We start from the raw sequence: 27400 nt of genomic DNA on the forward strand, positions 1-27400 counted from the left end.
AACTCTTTTTATTTCCAAGAAGCCTGTCCCAAATTAGTTTCCTTTTGAAATGTCCTCTCAGATCCTTAAACAACTTTCAAAAAGAAAGTTCTCTGGCAAAGATTAAAGACATGCATTAGATAATTAACTCATTCCTAATAGAAAAGCTATATTAAAATATGAATATTTAAATATTCATAATGCTTGACTAGAAAACAAATATAACTTTTCATCCATGATAAGTATTTTAGTTCAATTCTTCAGGGATTCCATTCTATTTTAGTTTCTGTATAACAATACTTCAAAGCTATAATTACAGCATCTATAATCAGCCCATTCCCAATGTAATTAAGAGTTCCAAAAATTTAAAACTATGACCTTACTACTGAGGAAAAAAAGTGAAAGAAAGTTTCTGTTTCATGTAAAATGCTCTCCTGTTATGCCAACAACTTTAAAATGTAAGAAATAAAAAATGCTACTATAAGTCATTTTTAAAAGGGAATCATTATGTTCTTGATAATAGAGTTTTTCTTCCATCATTTCTAGCATCTGACTCTCATCAAATAAGCTCTTTCCTCTCAAACCTGTGCTCTTCCCATAGATAGAGTTATAAAAACTCTAAACCCCTTCAAATGCTTCTCAATTTCTCCTCATTCAACTATCACCTGCTATGGGGATCAAGATATATGTGAAGTAATTCCTGTCACAGTGTCATGCTAGTGTAAACCTAATCTTAACTTAATCCATCAGTGAAGTGCCTAACATATAAGCAACTTGAGTAAAATTTTACCTTAAGTACGAATCAGGAAGTTGAACACCGAACATTAATGTACACATATTATAATGGTTCAAGGAAGCCATTTAATATATTAATAACCAAATTAATAAAGAACAACAGTAACAACTGACATTTATCAAATGCTTACTATGTGTCAGCACTATGACAATCTTAGACAAATTATCTCATTTAATTTTCACAAATGACTCCTGAGATAATACAATTATTGACTCCATTTTTCATATGAGAAAATTGAAGCTCAGAGATGTTAAATAACTGTCCAGATTAATTAGCTGTTAAGAGTAGAGCCAGTCTTAAAGCCAGGTTCAACTGAATCTCAAAATGTGTCTCTTTTTACAGCCTTCAAGCTAGAATGCCTACGGATCATAAACTTTACCAGCAATTCGGCCAACTATTTCTACCCTTACTCTTCTCCTAAGGCTCCTGGTGAACTGCAACTGTTGCCAATCAAAGAAGGGTCAGGGGGTTGGGGGTAGTGAAAGCAGAAAAGCAAGATAAATGTTTATCAAGACTCTCCTTCCCTATCAAATTCAGGAATTACTTTCAGTATTCTGTAAGAGCTGACACAATCTTTCTAAATTACATAAATGTTTAATGACAGCTGATGTTACTAAGTCACCAATCACAAAACAGAATGCACGCTTGTATTTTTCAGATTAAAGAAGCTGATTGACCACGAAAGAGAATCCCAGGAGAAGAAGGGACAAGAAAAGGAGAAGAAGGTCACCGCCCTGAAAGAGGAGTTGACCAAACTGAAGTCTTTTGCTTTGATGGTGGTGGACGAACAACAAAGGCTGACAGCACAACTTGCCCTTCAAAGACAAAAAATCCGAGACCTAACCACAAGTACGAAGGAAGCCTATGCTCAACTGGCCCTTGCTGAAGCCAGAGTTCAGGAAGAAGAGCAGAAGGCAACCAGACTAAAGAAAGAACTGCAAACGCAGACCACAGAGTTTCACCAGAACCAAGAAACAATTATGGCAAAGCTCACCAATGAGGACAGCCAAAATCGCCAGCTTCGACAAAAGCTGGCAGCGCTCAGCCGGCAAATTGATGAGTTAGAAGAGACAAACAGGTCTTTAAGAAAAGCAGAAGAGGAGATCCAAGATATAAAAGAAAAAGTCAACAAGGGGGAATATGGAAACTCTGGTGTCATGGCCGAGGTGGAGGAGCTCAGGAAGCGTGTGCTGGAAATGGAAGGGAAGGACGAAGAGCTCATAAAAATGGAGGAGCAGTGCCGAGATCTCAATAGGAGACTCGAAAAGGAAACATCACAGAGTAAAGACTTTAAACTTGAGGTTGAAAAACTCAATAAAAGGATTACAGCTCTGGAAAAATTTGAAGATGCTTTCAACAAAAGCAAACAAGAATGTTACTCTCTGAAGTGCAACTTAGAAAAAGAAAGGATGACCACCAAGGAGTTGTCTCAAGAACTAGAGGATTTAAAACTAAGAATCAAAGAACTAGAAGCCATTGAAAGTCGACTGGAAAAGACAGAATTCACCCTTAAAGAAGATTTAACTAAACTGAAAACATTAACTGTGATACTGGTAGATGAACGGAAAACAATGAGTGAAAAATTAAAGCAGACTGAAGATAAGTTACAAGCTGCTTCCTCTCAGCTTCAAGTGGAGCAAAATAAAGTGACAACAGTTACTGAGAAGTTAATTGAAGAAACTAAAAGAGCACTGAAGTCCAAAACTGATGTGGAAGAAAAAATGTACAGTGTGACCAAGGAGAGAGATGATCTAAAAAACAAACTGAAAGCAGAAGAAGAGAAAGGAAATGATCTCCTGTCCAAAGTTAGTATGTTGAAAAATAGGCTCCAATCACTGGAAGCAATTGAGAAAGATTTCCTAAAAAACAAATTAAATCAAGATTCCAGTAAGTCCACAACAGCATTACATCAAGAGAACAATAAGATTAAAGAGCTCTCTCAAGAGGTAGAAAGACTGAGATTGAAGTTAAAGGACATGAAAGCCATTGAGGATGACCTCATGAAAACAGAAGATGAGTACGAGACCCTGGAACGAAGGTATGCTAACGAACGGGACAAAGCTCAGTTTCTAGCTGAAGAGCTGGAACATGTTAAAATGGAACTGGCCAAGTATCATTTAGCAGAAAAGACAGAGTCCAACCACGAACAGTGGCTTTTCAAAAGGCTTCAAGAAGAAGAAGCTAAATCAGGGCATCTCTCAAGAGAAGTGGAGGCACTGAAAGAGAAAATCCACGACTACATGGCAACAGAAGACCTGATATGTCACCTCCAGGGAGACCATTCAGTTCTGCAAAAGAAACTCAATCAACAAGAAAACAGAAACAGAGATTTAGGAAGAGAGATTGAAAACCTCACTAAAGAGTTAGAGAGGTACCGGCATTTCAGTAAGACCCTACGGCCTAATCTCAACGGAAGAAAAATCTCTGACCCTCAAGTATTTTCTAAAGAGGTTCAAACAGAAACAGTAGACAATGAACCACCCGATTACAAGAGTCTCATTCCTCTGGAACGAGCAGTCATCAATGGTCAGTTTTATGAGGAGAGTGAGGACCAGGATGAGGATCCTAACGAAGAGGAGGAACCTGTGTTGTCCTTTAAATGCAGCTCATCTACTTCCTGTCCTGTGAACAGGAAGCTATGGATTCCTTGGATGAAATCCAAGGAGGGCCATCCTCAGAATGGAAAAATACAAACTAAACCCAATGGCAACTTTGTGCAACCTGGAGATCTAGTCCTAAGCCACACACCTGGACAGCCACTTCATATAAAGGTTACTCCAGACCATGTCCAAAACACAGCCACTCTTGAAATCACAAGTCCGACCACAGAAAGTCCTCACTCTTACACAAGCACTGCGGTGATACCAAACTGTGGCACCCCAAAGCAAAGGATAACGATCCTCCAAAATGCCTCCATAACACCCGTGAAATCCAAACCCTCTGCGGAAGGCCTCGTGAATTTAGAGCAAGGCATGTCCCCAATTACCATGGCAGCCTTTGCCAGAGCACAGACCCCAGAGTCTTGTGGTTCTATAACTCCAGAAAGGACAATGTCACCTATTCAGGTCTTGGCTGTGACTGGTTCAGCGAGCTCTCCTGAGCAGGGACGCTCCACAGAGCCAATAGAAATCAGTGCCAAGCACGCGATTTTCAGAGTCTCCCCAGATCGGCAGTCATCATGGCAGTTTCAACGTTCAAACAGTAATAGTTCAAGTGTGATAACTACTGAGGATAATAAAATCCACATTCACTTAGGAAGTCCTTACATGCAAGCTGTAGCCAGCCCCATGAGACCAGCCAGCCCTTCAACACCACCGCAGGATAACCGAACTCAAGGCTTAACTAATGGGGCACTAAACAAAACAACCAATAAAGTTACCAGCAGTATTACTATCACGCCAACAGCCACACCTCTTCCTCGACAATCACAAATTACAGTAAGTAATATATATAACTGAACCTTATTCAATCTATACTGACATTATTGCAAGAAACTCAATCCTTTTTAATTTTCCCTCCACATCCCCCAAAGACTGACTGAACTTGTACTTTGGGAAGGTTTGTGCATGAACGTATTCAAGAAACTAACTGTTGCCTGCATAGTCGTATCAAGTGTGCACTTACTGTATATCTTTTAATTTACATACCTGTATGGAAAATATTTAGTCTGCACTTGTATAAATACATCTTTATGTATTTCATTTTCCGTAACTCACATTAATTTGACTGCAACTTGTCTTGGTGAAATACTTTAACATTATAAAGCAGTAAATAATTTGTTATTTTTACCATTGCTTGCTGAATTTTCTTTTGGTTATTTTGTATTATATTTTTGCATGTACAGTAGAATTTTATTTCCTGTTCATAGTGTTTATTAATTCTTCCTTAAAAACAACAACAACAAACAGAACCTACTTCTCACTTACAGTCAACTTTTGATCACATTATCAGAAGACAGTGGTTTAAATAAATAAAACGTCATGTCTGTTTGATTTCAGTGTGAACTGTAAGATCCCTCAGGAGCACACTTCATGCTTGAGCTGTCTCTCAATATCCTTGGTGCCCAGCACAGTGCTTCACACTTGTAGGAGCTTAGGAACTTAATATACTGAAAATAACTAAATAAAATAATATTAAATAATTTGCTTTTATGATCACATTAGCTGATGGCGAAAGTAAAATGCTCTGAAATGTGATAAGAAGAAAAAGCACATTTGGAAATACAAGTTACCTTGACAATCAAGAGTTGACTGTATATTCTGCCATAGATGAAAATCCTCATAAAACATACGTCTGCGCTCAAACCTAGAATCAAAACTATGACATGTGCTCTTAGACGTTCTGTTTCAAAGCAAAAGTGTCATTTTTGGTCCTTTTTCCTTTCTGGTTCCCCAAGTCATTTGGATTAATTAAAGTAGGTACTTCCTGCCTTGCTTATAAGTGGGCTGCCTTTAGAAGCTTACATCTTAATCCTGTTTGCTCTTTTTTGTTTGTTTTACCTTTCAACAAGCAAATAATAACCAAAGATAGTTATAAATACAAGTTATAGAAAAGGCATGTTTCTTCTGCAATTACTGTTACGCCATTTACAAGGTAGGTAAGAAAATCTCAACCAAGACAGCCTGAAAATGCGGACACCAGCTCATGGGACTCTGAGCAGTCTGCACTTCTGTAGCACAGAACCGCTTGCAGAGGGACATTCTAAATTACAAATCTGGCCCCAAGTCACATTCCAAAAAGATGATTCCAGACAGAGTCATTGCCATTTTCCCTTTTTCCAACCTCGTAACTGTTAATTTAGTGTGGTTTAATTTTATTGCCAGATATTGATTTGAAACACAATTTATTTAGACACTCAGGCAAACTATAAAGATCTTTAGAAGTAAAAGAAATCTTTAACAAATATCCTCCTTTTCCCTGTAAAATCAATTTCATGATAGCGAAGCGAGGATTTGTTGACAGAAACACTTCCATGGTGATGAACTACAACACCAATGCTGTTGGCTTGCATCATCATTAAATAAATTTGGATGAGAGTTTAGGCTGGTGATGAATGAGAAAGCTTCTGTTTAAACACATTTATCTTGGGAATCGGCAATGACCCAACTGTATTACAAAATACATGATGGTCTAAATGTTTTTCAAAACTATTTTAATTTTTAAGTCACCTTGGGCTAGAACTTTAGAAGGAATGCATACTGCACTTTACACATTTCAAAGTAGACACTGATGGTGCTGCACACAATGTTTTGCTAGATAATAGTCAAGAGAGGGTACATTTTGAAGGGTACTGATCTTAAAATTATGAACAGAAATTAGAAAGAATTAGAACCAGGTCCTTACAGTGCTTCCCAACCTTTGTCATATGATGGCACAAACAGAAAACGTTTCCATGGCACTGGGGGAAACGGATAGAGAGAGCTGATCAGTGAGGCCCTCCTGTCACCTCCCACCCCCACCCCGTTTCCTCCTGCCTGCCCAAGTGCTGAGGGTAAGATTCATTCTTGGCATACCAGTAACTCTTATAAGAGAGTTTGAGGAGCTCTGGGCTATTTATTATATCCATTTTGTAAGGATTCAATTTTTCATCTTATGTGAGCCAGAGCAATTCTCTTAAGTCAAGTTAACACCACAAGTCCTGTGCTCCTGAATATAATGCACAGATTCTCATTTTATCGTCTGTCCCAGATATTAACTATAAATAGGTTTCCCAAGTGATTAACATTATTGGATTTACTGAACTTTCAAGGAGCCAAACGTCTTTTAGAGATTCTTCTTCTGGGAGGATTACTTCAGTATAATAATTTATATCAGCATGAAATTTAGGAACACTGTCAGATTAATAACATACAAAATTTTAAAGGTGCTACTAATTAGAGTTTATTATAAAGACAACATCATTTCTGAGAAAAAGCATTGTTTTTGTTTCTATAAAATCATACCTAAAATGACCGAGATTTTTAGCCTTTAATTGCAAAAGTAATTTTTTACGTGTGTGTGTGTTAACAGAACTTTCTTTTTCATCCACATAAAATCACAGAACCTTGAAAACTAGGAATGAGAGAGGAAGTGACACTAAAAAAATCTTTGTGAGATATGTGAGGGTAGAGGATTGTCTTCTTGGAGAAAAGAAGGCCCAGGAGGGGCTCATAGAAGACAGATTGCTTTTATATACATCTGAAAAAACCTCTTCTTTTCACTGGTCAAAGTCCCAACTTTAGAACCAAGTTTCATTTTACTCATCCTCCTTTCTCTAACTTTTTGGGCTATGGCATCCATCCTATCATTTAAGAGCAATGGCAAAGCTTTGTTGCCCTCAAGGATGCACTGCTCTCTGGGGACACTGGTGAAAATAAAGTCGTCACCCTTACTAGGATAATGTACATTATTGTAGTTGGATCTGAACATGTAAAAGAGAGTCTCTCCACTTGTTCAAGAGGATGACAGTATTCCATAAACTCCACACAGAAGGTTTCTGCAACTACAGTTCACAATGCCTAGACATTTTATGTGGGGTCTTCTTCACAACATCCAAAGTTCACGTTTATCTTTAGGTTGCACTGTGAGGTGATAAAAGGGATATTTAATTTAAAATTTTTAGACTTGTAGCCTAAGGAGTCTATGATTTTTATTAACTGAAGAATAACTCCACGCAAAAACAAGTTTTCAGTAGCTTCTCTTATTTTGAATCTTTACAAAGCTAGTCTCCCTTGAAACTTGTTAAACAAAGATCTTTAAAGTAACATTCAAATCCCCTGTACCTTTATTTTTATTTAGTTTTTTTTCCTCCAAAATAATCATTTTTCTTGGAATCCTAAAAGAAAAGGTAATCAGGCAACAATGCATGCCCAAAACATTAAGATCAGTGTTTCTCCAAATAAAATCCAGGATACCTGTAACAGAACCCTGGGTCACATCCAGAGCTATCACACCAAAATCTGAGGGCAGAGGCTCAGAAAGCTCCAACTGTAACAAGCTCCCTGCTGATTAGTACACCCTAAAGCAGGAACTCCACTGGCTCACAGATGTCTGTATTGAGAAACATCAGCAAGTGTGTTCTGACTGCAGCCTCAGTCTATCAGAATGAATTACACCTGTCCCAGGAAGTGTGGCTGCTCTGCTCTCTAGGGGCTGGCATGACAAACAGAAGGCTTGTTCCTCCGGTTTCCTTTTTATTCAAAATAAAAGCTCAACTAAAACAAACCAAACACCCTATAATTTTATTGGGTGGGAAGGTTCCCAGTTTTATAACTGCAGCACAGCAGAGACGCCTGAGCGTTGAGCTGAGCAGTGGCACGCTGTCTGACACCTCCAAGCTCGGTTTCCCCCCCAATCCTAGGCCGTCCATGGGAGCCTACAGCGTTTCTTGGGAATGGTCCAAAACACACATTAAAGACAGCAGTTTGGATAAACCAAAACAAAGAACTCCATTCACCTCAGGCCACGATGAAGCAAAGACAAGAAAGAGCAAGGAAAACAAGTAGTTCATTAAAGTCTCCAAACCTTAAACTCCTTTAATATTCATTTTTATTTAGATTAAACTCCAGTCTTATGCTTTCCAACTGATGGGCCTTCTTACTCTTAAAGCTCAGTCAAGAAGGGTAGAGCTTTGGTGCGGTCAAACATATCAGAGCAGCATCTCCCAAGGCAATGCTGTAGGATAAGGACTCCGTGGGGAGTCCAGCAAACTAACTCGCTAACACTTCTAAGTGCTTCATAATCTGAAAATGAATTAACATGCGTCACGGCTCCGGAAGCGCGTCATATCACTTGTTACGGCTAGCAGTGACAAATATGAAACCGGACATTGACCATCTCATTAGCCAAAAGCAGGCTCATAGTTCCCATTGAAATACTGGTCAGTTTATTGATTTAAATTTACTTGTTATTTATATTAAATACTGTATTTGTTCCCGTTTTGTTTTTTTTACTTTAAAATAAGATATGTGCAGTGTGCATAGGGATTTGTTCATAGTTTTTTTTATACACCGGCCCTCCAAAGGTCTGAGGAACAGTGAACTGACCCCCTGTGTAAAAAGCTTGGGGACCCCTGATCTAGAGATTAAGGAGAGGACAGTAGATTAACAAGGTTTCATAGAGCAAAGGAGACTTGAAACTGGGCAAAGAAAGACTTAGATAACTGGAGTGACTAGGGAGAGGAAGCATTAGTGGCAAGCAAACAGATCAGGTTCCGGTCCCACTATTTCCCATCAACTACGGGTCCTGGACAAATCGTTTAATTTTTGTAAAATAAAGAGAACTGGATTGGTGATCTCGAAGCTCACATCTAGTTCTAACTTCCAATGATTTCTGAATGGTCTCTAACTCCGGCCACTCTCCTTTAACGGTTTAAGAATTCCTTTCTGGAATAAAGTTGGGGCACAAATAAATCACCCACATGAGTTTCCTTCCTTTCAGAAATTCAATTTCTCCTTCCTCATTTTCCCACCTGCAGGTGTTTTAACACTACTGGATGGGCTCTAAAGATTTGTTTTCTTCTCTAAGAGTCTATGAATTAGTCCTTTAATCCTTAGCAGAACAGCTTTTTTTTTTTTTTTTGCATTAGAGCAAAGTTTCTCAACCTCAGGACTATTAACAGTTTCGGTCCGATGACTGTTGTGAGGGGACGTCAAGTGCAGATGTTTAGCAGCCTTCTCGGCTTCCACCCACTAGATGCCAAGTAACACCCCCAGCTGTGACAAACAATACTGCCTCCTGACACAGCTAATGTCTGGGGAGCAGTATCGCCCCTGGTTGAGAAACACTGCATTACAGAGATGGACAGACTGACTCTAAGCCAGTTCCTCCTTTACATTACGTGTGGTGAAAAATATTAGACAGCTCACTTGGAAAACTTTTATATCTGGTGTGTAGAGATGAGAATCTTCAATCTGACAAAACATAAGCCTCAAAGCAACCTTAAAAATCTGCACTGAAGAGTGTAGTTGCATAAAGATTGTTTCCATTCACTTGACAGATTGGTCCAGATTATGTGAATATTTGAACATTTGTATTTGTATTAATACCTATACCTTTGTCTCTTTCGAAGATAACACATTACAAACTAGAGTTTTCAGACGAGCTTTCCATTCTCACATGCCTTTAGGAGAAATAAAAAGAAGTCTCGACACCAACCACCTTTGCCTTAAAGGAGAGGAAAAAACTGGGTTTCAGGGGAGTTAGCAAGAACTTAGAAGAAATAACTGCCTTTACTGTTTAAACCTCTCCAGAGTCCTCTTTGAGGAGTTTCAGTGCCCTGTGTAGTGGCTACAGCCACCAAGGGTATGAATGCTTCTGTCAGGATACAGGTTTTCTTCATTCCTCAGCAAGTCACCTACAAGACTGAACTGACAAACACTTACGGTGTTCCCAGTATTACTCACTGCTCTGCGAGGCAGCTTTGCAGGTGTAAGATTTAGAATCTAAGGTGGGAGTTGAGAACAATCTTAAAAGTTCATTAAGAGCACAACACAGAAAAGAAATTCTAGCTAGTAAGTGCGATAGGAATTCGGAGCAGGTGCTCTGGGGCGAGGTTTGGGGCTCAGATTTCAGAAACACGTGTGTGAGCAGGGGCTCGGTGATGATGAAGAGGACGAAAGGTATTCTATGGGAGATGCCCGCAAAAGCAGAGGTGTGAGGGCAAGGCAGAGGTGAGAGGGCAAGGCAGAGGTGTGAGGGCAAGGCAGAGGTGTGAGGGCAAGGCAGAGGTGTGAGGGCAAGGCAGAGGTGAGAGGGCAAGGCAGAGGTGAGAGGGCAAGGCAGAGGTGAGAGGGCAAGGCAGAGGTGTGAGGGCAAGGCAGAGGTGAGAGGGCAAGGCAGAGGTGAGAGGGCAAGGCAGAGGTGTGAGGGCAAGGCAGAGGTGAGAGGGCAAGGCAGAGGTGTGAGGGCAAGGCAGAGGTGAGAGGGCAAGGCAGAGGTGTGAGGGCAAGGCAGAGGTGAGAGGGCAAGGCAGAGGTGAGAGGGCAAGGCAGGAGAGCAGAAAATCAACCCCTCGGGAACAGGGGCAGTGCAGTGTGGCTGAGGCTGAGACGGCTGGAGCAGGGCAAGGCTGGTGGGCCCAGTCCTGTCAGACTGTGAAGGCCTTGATACAGTGCAGGGCAGCGCTGTGTATGCAGAGATGTCTTCTGGGTAGTGAGACCACATAACAAAGGGTAGAAAACGAATCTTTTATACAATGTTAGTTCATTTCACAACAATCCTATAAAGTGGGTATTATTACAATTTTAACCATAAAGAAATTAAAATTCTGAGAGGTAAGGAAAATTGCTCCAAGTCTGTCTGTTAGTGTGTAACAAAAATGAGATATGAACACAGGCCTAACTCCAGTGTCCCGTTTTCTTTCCCAGCAAACATACTAGGACGCTGCCTTAGTACAAGGGGGGAGAGAAGAATAAATCGCACTTAACCCTCCCCACTACCTACGGGGCAGACAGGCTGTCTAAGGCCACCTCCCGCACTCTGCCTCTCAGTCGGCCTCGCTAGCCAGAACACTCGGAATGGCCCACGGGGTTCCCCATCCTCCTCCCCCGCTGCTCCACATCCACAGAACTCTCTTCTGTCGTTAAGTTACCCGCACTGAAAGGTCTGGCTCCCGCCTCACCTCTTCCAAAACATTCCATGATCACCACAGCCAAGAGCGATCTGCTTCCCTTCCAACTCCTCCCGTCTCCCTGAGGCCACCGTTAGGGTAACCAGCGATAATCAATATAAGACGCCAAGCTCCACATACATGGGCAGGCAGGGGGAAGACTAACCTGGGGTGGTGCTGTGGCTAGGAGAAGGGAGAAAGCACGACAGAGGAGAAGCACAAGGCCTCATCCTCAGGAGACTACGTGCTCAGAGAACTGGAGGTGCAGTCCAAGTCCACTGTTCTAAAGCAAGGTTCTATAAGCAAAGCCCCAGTGTCAGGCGTGCAGAATGAGCGTGGAGAGTATCGACATGGGCAGAGCCAGAAGTTTGCAATGGGCCTCAGAGGTGGCTGGAAAGAGAAGCAACAGAAATGAGTGAAGATGATTCATAGCAAAGCTTGTTAAGTAGGTGGCATCTTACAGTCCTGACACAGACAGACCCAAGACCACCAGAAAAGGCAATCAAGGATCAGGCTCTAGTCACCGTAAAGATGAGTACCATCTGCTAAGCCCAGAGATGCTGGGACTGCTGATTTTGTAGAAGCCTAGAAAATTTTCCTAGATGGTATACCCTAATTTAGGGTGTCTATTTCTCAAGGAACATCCTAACTTATTTTAAAAAATCATTGTGTATTTTCCCAACTGAGGGAGAGAAGTGTTAGGGTTCAACCTTGTTAATCTCCAAATTCTGCTCACAATTCAGGACTAAAATAACTGTAAACCAATGAAGCATCCCAAACAAAATTGCCATTTTAGAGTCTTCAAGTTGTTCTCAAATGTATCTTATAACAATTAAATGCATATAAAAATCTGCTTCAATGCAGCCACTTTTCAAACAACTCACAGAAACTCTTCAAGAATGAATTAGTATCCTTCATTATTAGTGAGCTGGTTGTTTTTCCTTCTCTTAAAAAAACATACAGCTATTCCTTTTTCGGTTTTTGCCTTCTAATAGTGTTCTTGCCTGAATTCACTGACATCAGTTCATTTTAAAGCTTCAGAAAAGCACAATTTTATAGAAAGGAGTTAACTAACAACTGCAACAGATTCCTAATAGGTTCATAACATGAAAAACATTTAAACACCTGACAGTGCCCTTGGGGCAACCGGGATGGGGCCAGTGGGTAAGGCATCATACCGAGAAGGATGACATCTTTCATTGTGACAGGCAGAAGCAGCACAATATTTTTTATATAAAATTTTTTCTGATTATAAGAATAATATATATTTGTTACAAAAACTTTGGGAACTTATAAATGCTGCCAGGACTGCTGCTTTTAGCTTCTAAAAAGGGTAATGAGAGGACGAGGGAGAACAATGGACGACTGCACTATTTTTTTAGGCTAACCTGTCAACTATGGCCCTATTCCAGGGTTTCTCAGGCTGCCAATAAGGAAGGAAATGTGCTTTGAGAGGGTCGTCCTGTCCTTACTGAACACCTCTGGGACCAAGAAATGGCCGATCTCCTCCCTATCCCCTCCCCCCCAATACAAGTTTATGTAATCTGTCTGCTTGGACCAGACACAATGGCCGACGGGCCAGTCTGGTCACTGGAGGGGAGGGACAGGATTTCCTTCCCCCAGCTAGCCAATCAGTGCTCGGAGAACGGCTCTGCACTGTGCATTGTTCCAGTACTGGAAAGAAATGCCTCCTTGGGGGCTGCTCTCAGGACTAATTACACTCTTATCAGTTAATAACATCAATGGCCTTGTGTAGGGGATGTGGGCACAAAATAGGGCTGGCCAAAACTCAGCTCTCAGCCTCTGGGGAAGGGGCGTACAAGTGCTCACGGTGGGAGAAGAAAAGAGTGGTAGGTGAGGGGGAACTACATTCTCTCCCTAGGCTCTCAGCTACGCAAACGGTATCAACAATCTACAGGACGAATTTCAAAGCAACATCTTCAAATTCTCAGTGCCTACCAAACAGCTCCACATGGAAGGTCTAACATACTTCAAGTCGAGCGTGTGCCCATACCACAGCGCACTGGTACTCTTTCTCTGCCCCCCGCCTTTTACTTGTGCCACTAATCCCCAAGTCCAGCCCTCAGCGCAGATGGTACTGTAAGAGAGTGTATCTACATTTAACCCTCACCTCTCTAATCCAACCTTCACTAGTCACGTTAGTGGTCTTTCTACAACACTGTTCTGATAGTGGCAATTCTCTCGAACCCCCACCCCCGCCTCCAAAGCATTACTTATTTAGCTCTTAAATTACTAAGTGCCCAAAGTCCAAGCCTTCTCCCACGCCTCCATCTCTCACTTCATCTCCCTCTGCCACTCTGCCCACAGCCTGCATTCTCACCAGCACGCAGCACTGACCGTCTGGCGAATACCACTGCGCTTTCTAACCCCGCCCCTTCGCTCATGCCGTTCCCAGGCTGCAATCCTCTTCTCCCTTTGTTCCTCATAGTGAAAACATCCTGCTCCTACCTCAAGTGCCATTTGCTCTGGAGAACCTTCCTTATTGTTTTATAATCTTCTTCTGAGTTTCCAAAGCACTTCTGTCTGTGCCTGTATTATCGCACTTCATTTTGCCTCTTGTCATAATTATTTCTCTCCTCCTCCTCCTCCTCCTGAGAGAGAGACAGGAAGGGAGAGAGATGAAAAGTATCAACTCATAGTTGCAGCACTTTAATTATTCATTGATTGCTTTTCTTATATGCCTTGCCTGTGGGGCTCCAGCCGAGCCACTGACCCCTTACTCAAGCCAGTGACCATGGAGTCACGTCTCTCATCCCGTGCTCAAGCTGGTGAGCCCATGCTCAAGCCAGCAACCTCAGGGTTTCAAACCTGGGTCCTCAGAGTCCCAGGTCAACACTCTATCCACTGCACTGCCAGGTGTTTTTTTTTCTTGTTATAATTCTTTGTTACCCCTCCTATACTATAATTTCTTGAGAGCAAGAATCAGCTATCAGTTATTTTTGAAATTCACATCAACATTTATGTGAATAGAGTCACTGACCACCCTTGTCAGAATCACCTAGGACTCCAGATTGCCAGTGTATGAAACTGCATCTTACCAAGCTCCCTGTGTCGTTCTTGGGCATTAACGTTTCAGAACCAGTCTCACATGACCTGGATAGTGGTGTTCAACAAAGGCACACCTGGCTCACAGCATACCTGCTGGTCATCACAGACTCTCGTTTGTTCTTTTCATGAATCATAGAATGTCAGGCCCAAAGGACTTTACAGGTGGTGTAACTGCTTCATTTACTGAACATTTGAAAGACAGGAAAGAGTAAAAAATAATGTGTCTTCAAGGGAATTCTAAAAAAGAAAGAGTCACAATGCCCAGACCAAGGAGGGCAAAGGATGTGTGACAGGATCCTTTACTGGGCCGAGTGGTTAAAACACAGCCTAGGGACGGGCACTGCCTGTTCAGCTGCCTCACCTGCCAGGCTTAGCAGCACATCTGCAGTAACTAACTGAAGAGAGGGAGGGCAGGGATGGAGCAGGAAAGCAAGAAAGGCAGAGTAATTCAAGCGTAAGTTATGCTTATGAGCAAGGAACAGGCATCTAAGAAGAGATATAAAGGGAAAAGACAAAGATGAGAATAATGTTGGCATCAGTAACAACTAGACGAGTGCTTCTCTGGTACTCTGGGCGTGCCAGCGATTTCCCCAGTGTTCTGCGCCCCGAAGAACTCGCCAGTAGGTATCCTAATCCCCAGAGACGGACTGCCGGTGAGGAAACAGGTCTGCGAGGCTAAGTGGCTTGCTCAAGGCCACACAGCTGTTGGTGCCAGAAGCAGAGCGAAGGCCCAGGTGTGTCTGGCTCTGCAGCCTGTCCCTGGCACCTAACCCAAGGCTGCTGTAAGACGCAAGCCTGCAAATGATTTTTAAAAACCAAATGAGTGTAAATAAAGGAATGCAAACAAGGGGGGAAATACAAAAAGAAAGTTAAAATGAAAAACCTGACAGATAAATAAAAAGAAAGGGGATAAGGCCCTGGCCGGTTGGCTCAGCAGTACACCGTCAGCCCGGGGTGCAGATGTCCTAGGTTCGATTCCAGGTCAGGGCACACAGGAGAGGCAACCAGCTGCTTCTCCACCCCGCCCCCTCTCGCTTCTCTCTCTCTCGCTTCTCTCTCTCCTCCTACAGCCAAGGCTCGATAAGAGCAAGTTGGCCCCAGGCACTGAGGATGGCTCCATGACCTCCACCTCAGGTGCTAAAAAATGGCTCCAGCTGCAACAAAGCAAGGGCCCCAGACGGGCAGAGCGTCGCCACCTAGTGGGCTTGCCAGGTGGATCCTGATCAGGGCGCATGGGGAGTCTGTCTCTCTGCCTCCCCTTCTCTATTTGAATAAAAAAAAGAGAGAGAGAGAAGAGAGGGGATAAACAAGGAAGACGGTTCAAGGTTAGTATATTTTCTTTTAACATACTACTTCTACACGTGATGCTATGTGTCTGGGCACAAAATGAAAGCAATTGCGGTTAGGAAGAATTTTGCAGAACTGTATTTCAATGTTTATTGTTGGGCTGCCCTCAATGGCCATGGTGTAATTACCACAGAGAGGTTGGGAGGTGAACAGATACAACCATAAACCATGTTCCATTATTTTAAAAAGGCATCAATTTTCTCTAACCTTCACCTCAGAAACCAGACAATTCTTTTAATATAAATCATAGCACTGCAAAATCTTTAAAACCAAATGTTCCCTCACAGGAAGTTAATGGGAACGAGCTACTCAACCTACACTGTTTCCTTTTGAAGGACCTCTTGCCACATTAAACTATAAAATCTTTAGTGATAAAATTTTATTGTATAACGAAGAAATTCTGAGAAAATCAAGAGAAAAAAACCAAAGCAGCCTATGAAATTCTGGGCTACCAGCCAGATTCATTACTATTATTATCATTATATATATATGTAAAAAAGAAAGAGTCACAATGACCACATATATATAAAAATATATATACATATATATATATTTTACAAATTAGCAGTAATTTATCAAACAGTACAAAAGACAAAAGGAAAGAAATGATATTTCAAAGATTTTTTTTTTCTCCAGTTTACATTTCCTCCCTTTCATGACCATATCCGTCATCATTATTTCAGCACTTCCCTATTAAACAGACTTAAAAATACAAGACTGTCATTCTGATAACATCCAGCCTGACCAAGCATTCCACAGCTGGGGCTCTGAGGGAGTCTGGCGGCCCTGAACGCAGCCCCTCTCCTGCACCCCGGTGACCACCAGTCAGAATGATCTAAGGTCTCTAGGAGTCGGGAGCCGTTCAACCTCTAGAGCCAAAGATGGAACGAGGACCCCACCGTCCCTGCAGTCAGGAACCCTCCTGAGGGAGCACTGCGTTCTTACACTGCATGTTGCCAATATATCCCCAGAAAGTTCAGAGAGCTTACAAAATTAATTTCATCTAGGAAAAAAGGAAGCATCCTGACTCCAGCTGTCTATCTAGGATCTGATAACTTCTCCCAAAATGCTGATTTTGTTCTAGTATATTTTCAGATGTTTGCCCTCTACGATAACGTGAAAAGTATAAGAATCAAGTAAAAACCAGGCTATAAAACTAAGACTTTAAATAAAAATTAAAACTTCCCTTTCTATATTTCTTTTGGTCACTAAAACTCACTGCTATTTAATGACTTGCTGTAACCAGGAAGTCTTGTAAATTACTCAGTTCCTTTTTAGAGCCTGTGGACCAAATAAGCCAAAATTTTAAGAATTTAAGGAATACATTACATAAATATACTCCTTTTCTTTCTACTGCTCTCTAGATCAGGGGTAGTCAACCTTTTTATACCTACCGCCCACTTTTGTATCTCTGTTAGTAGTAAAATTTTCTAACCACCCACGGGTTCCACAGTAATGGTGATTTATAAAGTAGGGAAGTAACTTTACTTTATAAAATTTATAAAGCAGAGTTACAGCAAGTTACAGCATATAATAATAATTACTTACCAAGTACTTTATGTCGGATTTTCGCTGTTTGGCAGAATAAATCTTTATAAAACAACTTACTATAGTTAAATCTATCTTTTTATTTATACTTTGGTTGCTCCACTACGCCCACCATGAAAGCTGGAATGCCCACTAGTGGGCGGTAGGGACCAGGTTGACTACCACTGCTCTAGTTAGAACCAATGCCTCTGTCTCATTGAATGTAGTAGCATCCTTCAGACTTGTAATCCATTCCAAATCCCAATTTCCATGTTGAACTGAGTTAAACATTAAAAAAATGTTCTTTTCTTCTATGAAAAAGCTTTCCAACTTCCTTAATCTCCTCCAAGACATCTGCTTTCTGATGAAACCCAGGAACCTCCAACTCTGAGTACAACATTCACTGTGTGGTCTTAAAAGAGCCATATGCCCAGATTCCTCATTTAATATGCACTCCAAATTTGGATAAAACTTTCTTGGAGCTGTTTGACATAATGTACTACAAAAATGATCCAAGAAATGACATATTTTAAAGGTCCATACATCATTTACTGAAACATGTCCAAGTATAAAATTCATAGGGAAAAACAAAAAGCATCATTTTTTAAGATTTGGAACTGATATCTAAGGTTATCCTAATAAAATAACTAGCCTTTGCTGCCATCTAGAGGTAAAACTACATAATGAAATCACAGAAATCAAAATGAACTTGCAGCATCAAAGGTGTAGAAACAAGGGGAAACCAGCAACTTTTGGACACCTGGCCCTACCAATGACCAACCACTATCCCCAGCCACACTGTCTTCACCAACATACAACAGCTCAGCTTTAAAAAAACAAGCCCCACCAGTACTCTGTTCCAAACCAACTAGCATAGCGAACAGGTTTCAGCTCTGAGGCACCTATGGTGCTCATTAAAACTGCATCTGCATACCCTGACACATGACTCAGAGACATGATCTGGGCATCGGCAGTGAATTCAAAGGGGGTTCTGATAAGCATCTAGGAAGCCACTGGGCCACGAAGCCCCGGCCTTTCCCAGTGCTGAAACTCCCACATCCAGGGAGGCCAGAGTTCCTGGTGAAGGAAAACTTAAAAGCTTATCTACAGGAGCTTCAATGACAGTGTTTCTCAAAGTGTGCCAAGCTGACCACCTGTCTTAGATGAACCACTGAGAGTTTATTGACATATGGATTACTGATTGCAGCCGCAGACCAATGAATTATACTTTCTTAGGAGGAAGACGCAGGAATACACAATTTAAACAGAATCCTAACATAGATTTTTGTGTACTAGAAATAGGTAGAACCAATTTAAATCTTGACCAAATCAAAGGATATCACAGAAACCTATCTTAGAAAGACTATATTAATGCTATGGTCACAAGATCAGCTGACTTGAATTAGTCCACTAATTTCAACTGCAGCTGTTATTGCTCATGGTTTGAACAATATGGTTGATGTTCACAGAAATGTTCTGATCTCTGAAATGTTTCCTTCCTTTTTTTCTTTTTAACAGTATTTTTTTTAATTCATTTTATAGAAGTGGGGGGAGAGAAGGGAGGTGAGGAGCAGGAAGCATCAACTCCCGTATGTGCCTTGACCCGGCAAGCCCAGGGTTTTGAACCGGCGACTTCCCGTTCCAGGTTGACACTTTTATCCACTGCGCCACCACAGGTCAGGCTAGACTATTTATTTCTGTTGCCCTCTCTCAAACTATAGGACTTGGTATCAGCTGTGTTAATTTTTATTTTATTTTATTTATTGAGTTTTAGAGAGAAGAGAGAAGTAGAGAGAGAGAGAGAGAGAGAGTGAAAGAAAGGGGGGGGGAGCGGGAAGTATCAACTTGTAGTAGGTTGCTTCCTGTATGTGCCTGGACCCGGCAAGCCCAGGATTCCAAACCGGCAACCTCAGCGCTCCAGGTCAACGCTTTATCCACTGCGCCACCGCAAGTCAGGCTCCTTCCTTTTTCATCCCTGGATATAACTTAGTGTTTTGGTTTCTAATTGTATACTTATTATGGAAAATGTAGAGAATACAGAAAATGTAACCAAAGTAAACATCTATAACTGCAGTAACTACATTCTCCAGTATTTTCTTTTCACACACACACACACACACACACACACACACACACTTAAAGCTGTATATAGTTTTTAATCCCGCTTTTAATATTTCTGAATAAACACATTGTGTATCTTCAAAAGCATCATTTATTTAAAGACAGAATAATATTTTCATGTGATTATGGTATAATTCATTTACTACATCCTGATTGTTGAAGTCTTGAATTGTGTCCACTTTTCATCATTATAATGTTTAAACAAGCCTTGTGAGCATCTGATTATTTCCTAGAAAAAATTCCTAGCAACAGAACGAGTGAGTCACAGGGTAAGTGTGAGTTTTAAGATCTTGATAACATACAACTAACCTACTCTCCTGATCATCAAGAGGCTTCCCATCTCACCAAACTGTTACTGGGCATTGACTGTGATTATTAAAAAAAGAAAGAAAAGAAAAAAGCTTTGCCTATTTGAGAGGTAAAAACATTGAAATGAGTATTTCAGCACTGAAGACGAGACCATGAATGAGGTCAGGATCAAAGTTAGGAATACCGCACCATTTCTACAAGGAGGGGACTGAATCAGGGCATCAACCTCCCATTTGCTACGCTGACTAAATGTATCAATAGAAAGCATATTACCCATTCAGTTTATCCGTAATTAAAAGGTTCATATTTTAAACCAAGTCTGTGTACAGATTATTTGTAAATTTAAATATAGTTGCTATAAAAATATAGGTGAGCCTGACCTGTGGTGGCACAGTGGGATAGAGCGTTGACCTGGAACACTGAGGTCGCCGGTTTGAGACCTTGGGCTTGCCTGGTCAAGGCACATATGGGAGTTGATGCTTCCAGCTCCTCCCCCTTCTCTCTCTCTCTCCCCTCTCTCTAAAACTCAATAAATATTTTTAAAAAAATATATAGGTGACATTAAAAAGTTTTTAAATTGATTTTAGCAAGAGAAGAAGAGAAGGGGTGATAGGAACACGGATCTGTTCCTGTACGTGCCCTGATCGGGGATCGAACCAGCAACCTCTGTGCTTCAGGATGACGCTCCGGCCAGGGCTGGGTGGCATTTTAAATAGTGAATGTTTACATAAGGAGATAAAGAGACTTAACTGCAGGACCCCCATAAAAACAGTATTAGAAATCTATGATGAAAACCATGCATTTTAAAAGGATTTATTATTTTTGAGCTCAGAGCAAGGAAAGGATGAAGCAACCAAAGGGGGGAAGTAGTAACAATCCACCGTGGATTATAATGGTGGATTAGAATGGCTCGTTTGCCGCGACTTTTCTCTGTCTCTTTAACAATAAGCGTTCTTAGCCAAGAATATTTTTCCTCAGTAAATAAGTATATTTCTAAGTGAATATGAACTCGATCAAGTTTTCACTCCTCACATTCCACAACCCACTCTCCCAGTCCAGATCATTTGAGTCCTGTCACCCCTCATACATTAATAGTGGACAAATATTAATACAATTCTATCTCTACAATGTGCCTTTGCCCAGGCCATGACCTTACTAACCCCCTAGCACCTCCACCACCCCTTACAAACTGGCCGTAGAATCAGTAAAATTATTCCTACTTGGCCCTTGTCTATATTCCCATTCCAACTCTCAAGTACAACCTAATGTGAAGTGACTTCATTTTCTCATCTGTGTCTGATTTCCTGCCTCAGGACACGCCGATAGTATTCCTACATCCTACTGTCAAAAGTATTTCCTTACTCTGGAAGGAACTCCCATTCCTGCTGTTAAAATGCCAAAGGTCTTCGGAGACACAAGTCAAGGCACGCTACTTTCTTCATGAGGCTCTCTGCGACCTCTCAGTCACACTAACCTATCCCTGGCAATCTCATGATCCTTTGAGGTTAATTTGGAACATTACTCTTGTTTATCTCCCACCATAGTACTGTGACCGACAAAAAGCAAAATAACAATAACAATAATAATAATGACAATAAACCTACTTATCTCTGTATTTAGCACAAGATAAACTATTGAGGGCCTTGCATATAGCACATGCAGAACACATGTTGGCAGGATTGCTTTATTGAAGTTTCGTTTTTCAACTTGGCAATCTTTAATCTGATGTGTCCCCATAACGCAGCGCTTTCAAAGAAGCTGACTCCATAACCTGAAAATGTCAATGTCTCCACCAACTGTACCACTAACTACTTTTGTTCTTCTGTTTATTCAAGATCAAGGAGGTATGCAAGCAGAGAATCCCAACATGGATCCCTAAACCAAAATCTACAGGCATCACGAAGCTTTCCCCTAAAGCTCCCCCAGGGCCAATAGATAAGCCTATTCACCACATTGGCTATGGGAAGCTACACATCATAAGGACTGTTACCTCCAACACTTTCCTCCATATGGGAGGGAAAAGGTAAGTCATGCCAATGCACTGCTGGGATACATTCACCTACAGAAATACCTGGAAAGCCGAAATGACCACTGTGAGAGGCCAAAGAGGAAAAGCCATCTCAGCTGGAAATGGTGAAGCAGCAAACTGACAGATGGTGTAGTCACAGGCTGCTGGACTTGGTAAATATCCTAGTGAAAGAGCAGCGCATCTACAAGGATCTTTCCCTGTTTATGTGTAAATGGATAGACACACAATCACAGGCCCAGACATACCCTGTCCCAATCCTCCTCCTACTTGTAATCCAACCCAAAGTTGGGACTATCTACCATTACCCTGGGAGAAGACTGAACTCACTAGCACAGTGCAAAAGTTTCCTGGTGAACGGAGAAATAACCCTTTATTCCACGGAACTTTATTGAATCATATTTTGCTAAGAAGATGTGCTGGCAAAAATTCCTAATATTTGCTTCAAAAAAGTAATGCTATTTCTATCAAAGTGGCAAGGGAATTAACATCATATTTAAAGTCTAAAACTATGACTTCTTTATGAGCAGGAGAAAAAATAAGTGGTAATTCTTAGTTACAGGGAGGGAAAGAACAACAAAAACGAGAAATCGCTGAACACATCCTCTGTGCAGCCCACCTGATAATCGCTGGTGCAGTGTGCACACTGGCGACTGGCACTTGATCCTCTGTGCAGCCCACCTGATAATCGCTGGTGCAGTGTGCACACTGGCGACTGGCACTTGATCCTCTGTCCCACCTGATAATCGCTGGTGCAGTGTGCACACTGGCGACTGGCACTTGATCCTCTGTCCCACCTGATAATCGCTGGTGCAGTGTGCACACTGGCGACTGGCACTTGATCCTCTGTGCAGCCCACCTGATAATCGCTGGTGCAGTGTGCACACTGGCGACTGGCACTTGATCCTCTGTCCCACCTGATAATCGCTGGTGCAGTGTGCACACTGGCGACTGGCACTTGATCCTCTGTCCCACCTTTTTTTTTTTAAATTTTTAAAGACTTTATTCATTTTAGAGAGGAGAGAGAGAAAGAGAGAGAGAGAGAAGGAGGGAGGATCAGGAAGCATTAACTCCCATATGTGCCCTGACCAGGCAAGCCCAGGGTTTCGAACCGTCAACCTCAGCGTTCCAGGTCAATGCTTTATCCACTGCGCCACCACCGGTCAGGCATCCTCTGCCCCAATTTCTAGTGAGTTATTCCCCTTTATACACCAGGCTATGGAATCACACTATAAGATAATCACAGGCTTGTAAAGCCTAGATTGGTACTGATGCTTTCTAGAAGCAATCAGGACATCTAAGAGTCAAAGTTCACTGATATTGAGATCTTTTATGAATCACTGTCCTGGCTGTTAGAAAAAAAACAGTTTATCACTCCTTAGGACATTCTTTAATCAACATGCCTTCCCTGAATCAATTTTATAGAAAAATCAGTTGATTCAACAAAAACTTGGCATCAGGAGACTCAAATTCCAATCCTACTTTTCCACTTATTTGACACTGAGCTTGGCGTTCATTAGCTGAGGCTTTGAGTTTCTCATATGTAAAATAGGAGAGCTAACCAAATCTTCAGGTCTCTTCCAGTTCTGACAACCCGTGAGTACGTCCAACTATAAAATGTTGACTTCAACCAGTCATCTAAGAGGGGACTCAGTCCCGTCAGTAAACTAAAGTCATTCTTTTCATCACACTGAAAACTCACCGAATCAAGAAGATACACGTGTAATTCAGTGTGAACAGAGTAAGACAGTGATGTTTTAAGACAAGGCATTTTTGACATGAGAGACAGTTAATATTTCATAAAGCTTCAGTCAGAAAGAAGAATATGAAGAGCATGAGCCAGGGTTGTCTGTGAGCCTGCATGGAGAAACGGAGGTATGACCCTGGAACAAGTCCTCAGGCTGCGGACCCTGCTTCAGCCAGCGTCCCGACACAGGGCCCACAGAGCAGCAGCAAAGGAACTGCCCTTCTCCACACTCATCCTGCCAAGCTCACTTCAGCGCACTGACACCGCCGGGCTCGCTCCTGTGCAAGGAGGAGGAGGAGGACTGGAAGCATGGGCAACAGGAGCAATGCAAGCCGAAGAGAGGGGCGCTGTGCGGCAGTGCCGGGGGCAAGGGGCGGAGGGAGAAGGTGGGGACCCGGGAGAAGCGGAAGTCTGAAGTGGAAAAGTCTACGGCAGAGACAAGCAGTAAGAGAACAGTGGAAAGAAGCAGACTACAGATGAAGGTGATGAGGCATGACACCAAAAATAACGCAAGAGACCATTCAGAGGGAAGTGCAGGGCAGTAACAGGTGGACAGCACAGCGGGCAAACACTGGAGGGAACTGAGCGCTGAGCCTGAATAATGAGGTGATGTTAAGTGAACAGAGACGAGTGAATCAAGGAGAGAAACAAGTGAGAACTTGCGCTAAGAGATGGGAATGGTGGACGACGGGGTCAGAAAAGCAGTTATGCTGGGTAACGCCCAACACTGATCATTATACGAATAGAAAGAAAAAGCACTGGGCTTCCTATAGCGGAAACCAAACAGACTGAAAAGAAGCAGAAGACAGGAAAAACAAGCACCAGCAAGAGTCCCAGAGAATCTAAATAGCCCGGGAACATTTTACCTTGAAGAGGAACACAAATTATGTTTTATGTGGGAGATTCCAAAACTGTTTCCCCCTGTGTCAGGAAATATATTTTCATGGCAAGCTGGCTGAAGTTCAAGAGCAAGAAAGAAAACAGGTATTTTATCATACAAAGTACTAAAAAAAAAAAAAAAAAAAAAAAAGGGCAATACTTTTATCACAAGCAGCAAAAATCCACCTTTAAATGGTAATACAGTTCTAATCCCATTAAAAGTCTTTAAACTAACAAAGTCTATTTTAACAAAGATTACCAACCAAAACCATACTTATTTTAAGCAGTATGTAATACCATAAAAGGCATAAACATCTAAGAACTGGGAATACTATTTGGAGCTCAATAAAATGGTGTTAAACCTGTAACACAACTGAAATAAAAGGAATCCTGCCTCCGTGTATAACCCCGTTCCGGCTGAAATGTGCCTCTCTAAAGAACAACGAAAATAAAAGAAGCTGTCATCATAATTCTAGACTGACTTTATTTAAATCTTAAAAAGGAAGACGATAAAAATCCAAGAGAATAAAAACAAATCCAACATTTAAAAAATTTTTAGAGCCCGATGCTTTTATGCTAGTGTCTTTCCTCAGCTCTTCATTTATTTCGCTTCAGTGATTTCTGAACTAATCTCCTCGTAACTGTTTGAACTACAGGCACACAGATGTGTATTTAATAAACTGAAGGCAAGAGCCTCTAAAGGCAAAAAGCCTACAGTTGCCTTTATTGCAGTATTTCCTTTATTGTGGGGGTCTGGAACTGAACTTGCAATATCTCTGAGGTATGCCTGTATCTGATCTTAACAGGAATGTGACCCTTCTAATGGATGAATGATAATTATGAACTGAGTAACGGAGTCATTAATGTAAGCACAACTTTGTCTGGGGTATGGTTAATTCCTCCTCCTGGGGAAATGAGACATACAATTTCAGCCTACTATCTGGTCTTTAAAAGAAGGTAATTTTGTGAGATGTGAAAACTACATGAAATTCATATTTCATCTTGTACAAATAAAGTTCTACTGGAACACAACCACACTTGTTTATTAACATACAGTATTTACTGTATGTGATTGCATTTTTGCTACAGTGACTGAGTCAAGTAGTGCAGCAGTAACCATCTGGCCATCAAAGCCTGAAATACATACTATCTGGCCTTTTACAAAAAACGTTTGCTGACCTCTGCTCTAGTGTGAACTAGATTAACAAGGAACTCAGGAACAAAAGATTAAGAAAAAGTTAATTAATTTTTAAAAGCAATCCTAGTAACTGTTAATACTACTAGTTCATACTAATAATTCAATTAAGAATTCTATGAAAGCTGATGAAAATGCGAAAACTATTATTTAGTAAAATGTTTAATTCTATGAATGTACTGAAGTGTTCAACTAAAGAACCTCAGATAAGAATAGGTCAGAGAATTTGTGCCACAAAATAATGTGCTATTGTTAAATCTGAGGGAGGAAATGGAAGTAATTCTAGGCCTTCCAAATTCCTTGTATTGTTCAAGAGATTCATAGACATTTAGTGAAATTAAAGCAGAACTATTACTGTACCTATGGTTTGGAGAAAGATGTGTAAATCGTACCTTTAAACATTCAAACTTGTTATCAAGAACTTGTTGAATCATTTGCAAGAACCATGGAAATTGCATATGTTACTGAACTCAAGAAATTCATCATCTGAGATGCTCCCTATTCAAAACTGAGATGCGATTGTCTCAAGGCAGTTTTATTTACTTCCAGCAAGTCAAGGAGACAGGGTATTCTACATTCAAAGCTCTGCCTCCCTGAAGGGAGGCTTAGCCATTGCTTACATACACTATTTCATCAATTTCACATGTTGATTTCATCTTTGCAGTTGGCTATACTTACCTGGTTGGGTTCCTGTCAAGCTTATCCTATGCATAGCTGGTCCTCAAAATACTTTGGTACATTTAACATTCAGCAAGAATAGCATTTAGTAAGAATGGCCCAGACCTTGAGACCCTTGTCCTACCTAATATGTACAGTAAAATACTGTAAAACTAACCCATAAAGGTTCTAGATGGGTCGATACGTTATAGTCTTCAAGGTCAGAACACTCACTAAGGTAGCACTCCCTCTCTCTATTCTCCTTCATTTCATCTTTAAAAATGTATCCTGCCTGTGTGTTTTCCCCTGAACATGTGTCTTAAAATAATATTACCTGAATTTTGGTTAAACTACATCAATGTCTAAATCTCATAATGTAAGCAGATTATATATTTTCCCCTCTAATTCCATTTAAAGTGTCTAAAATAGGGCCAAGCGTGAGGGCTCAATAAATGACTTTGAAAACAACACGCCTTGAAGTTGATGCTCTGTTTTATGTTATCAAAATCCACTGTATACAAAGTCTGAGTGTTATACGCAGAGGTACTGCTTTACATCTACTATGCATGGCTGCCTACAGGTAAAACTGATGCTGTGAAGGTCTAACTTTGGTGTGAAAAAGGGAAAAAAAAACCCAAAACCTGAGTTATTCAGGTTTAAAGGAAAGATCCAAGGTGTTCCTCTACTTCAGCATTTCAAAAATGAATTCACAGCATAGATAAAGTAACATGATTTGAAGGATATTATAAAATATTATTAAAAAACTTACAATGCTCACTTTAGCAATCACAAACAAAATAAACAGTCACATTGGTTCTAGATGACAAAAGCTGTCAGGTGTAGGAATTACAGCTCATTTACAAAGCGAGTCTGTTGTAGCCTTTCAAAACAAAATTTATAAAACGAAGTCCAAATATGGTTAGAATAAAATGTTAGTAGACACACTTATACAAACAAGGATTTCTAATGTATTTTTGAAAGAGAAAAGTAGTGTCTGCCAATTCTGTCAACAGCCTAGGCAGGATTTGAAAACTCTTCTTGTGGACCAAATCTCTTTAAATGTGGAATTCCTATGTTGAGGTCTCCAAAATGTGGCTATAAAATTAATTACTTAATGAACAAATACTTAATGAGTACCTGCACAGCCAGATACTAGCCTG

The 27400-nt window shown here is 41.1% G+C and overlaps 2 protein-coding genes across 7 annotated transcripts in view; one reads left to right on the forward strand and one right to left on the reverse strand.

Moving 5' to 3' along the window:
* Window positions 1-26708, forward strand: part of FILIP1L (filamin A interacting protein 1 like) — a 327587-nt gene extending 300879 nt beyond the window's left edge. For all 3 annotated transcript variants that reach the window (XM_066241790.1, XM_066241791.1, XM_066241793.1), the window contains 2 exons: window positions 1434-4212; window positions 21572-26708. In XM_066241790.1, coding sequence (XP_066097887.1) covers window positions 1434-4212; window positions 21572-21763 — 2971 coding nt within the window. In that variant the 3' untranslated portion in view covers window positions 21764-26708. The remainder of the gene's footprint in view (window positions 1-1433; window positions 4213-21571) is intronic.
* The window catches only part of CMSS1 (cms1 ribosomal small subunit homolog), a 430962-nt gene that overhangs the window by 398313 nt on the left and 5249 nt on the right, over window positions 1-27400 (reverse strand). Inside the window, exon 2 of one of the 4 annotated variants that reach the window (XM_066241797.1) lies at window positions 11530-11753. The exons of the other annotated variants lie outside the window; for them this stretch is intronic. Within the exon in view, the coding sequence (XP_066097894.1) occupies window positions 11530-11593 (64 nt within the window). The 5' untranslated portion in view covers window positions 11594-11753. The remainder of the gene's footprint in view (window positions 1-11529; window positions 11754-27400) is intronic. 4 annotated transcript variants of the gene reach the window in all.

This window comes from Saccopteryx bilineata, chromosome 8, assembly GCF_036850765.1.
Source record: "Saccopteryx bilineata isolate mSacBil1 chromosome 8, mSacBil1_pri_phased_curated, whole genome shotgun sequence".
NCBI lineage: Eukaryota > Metazoa > Chordata > Mammalia > Chiroptera > Emballonuridae > Saccopteryx > Saccopteryx bilineata.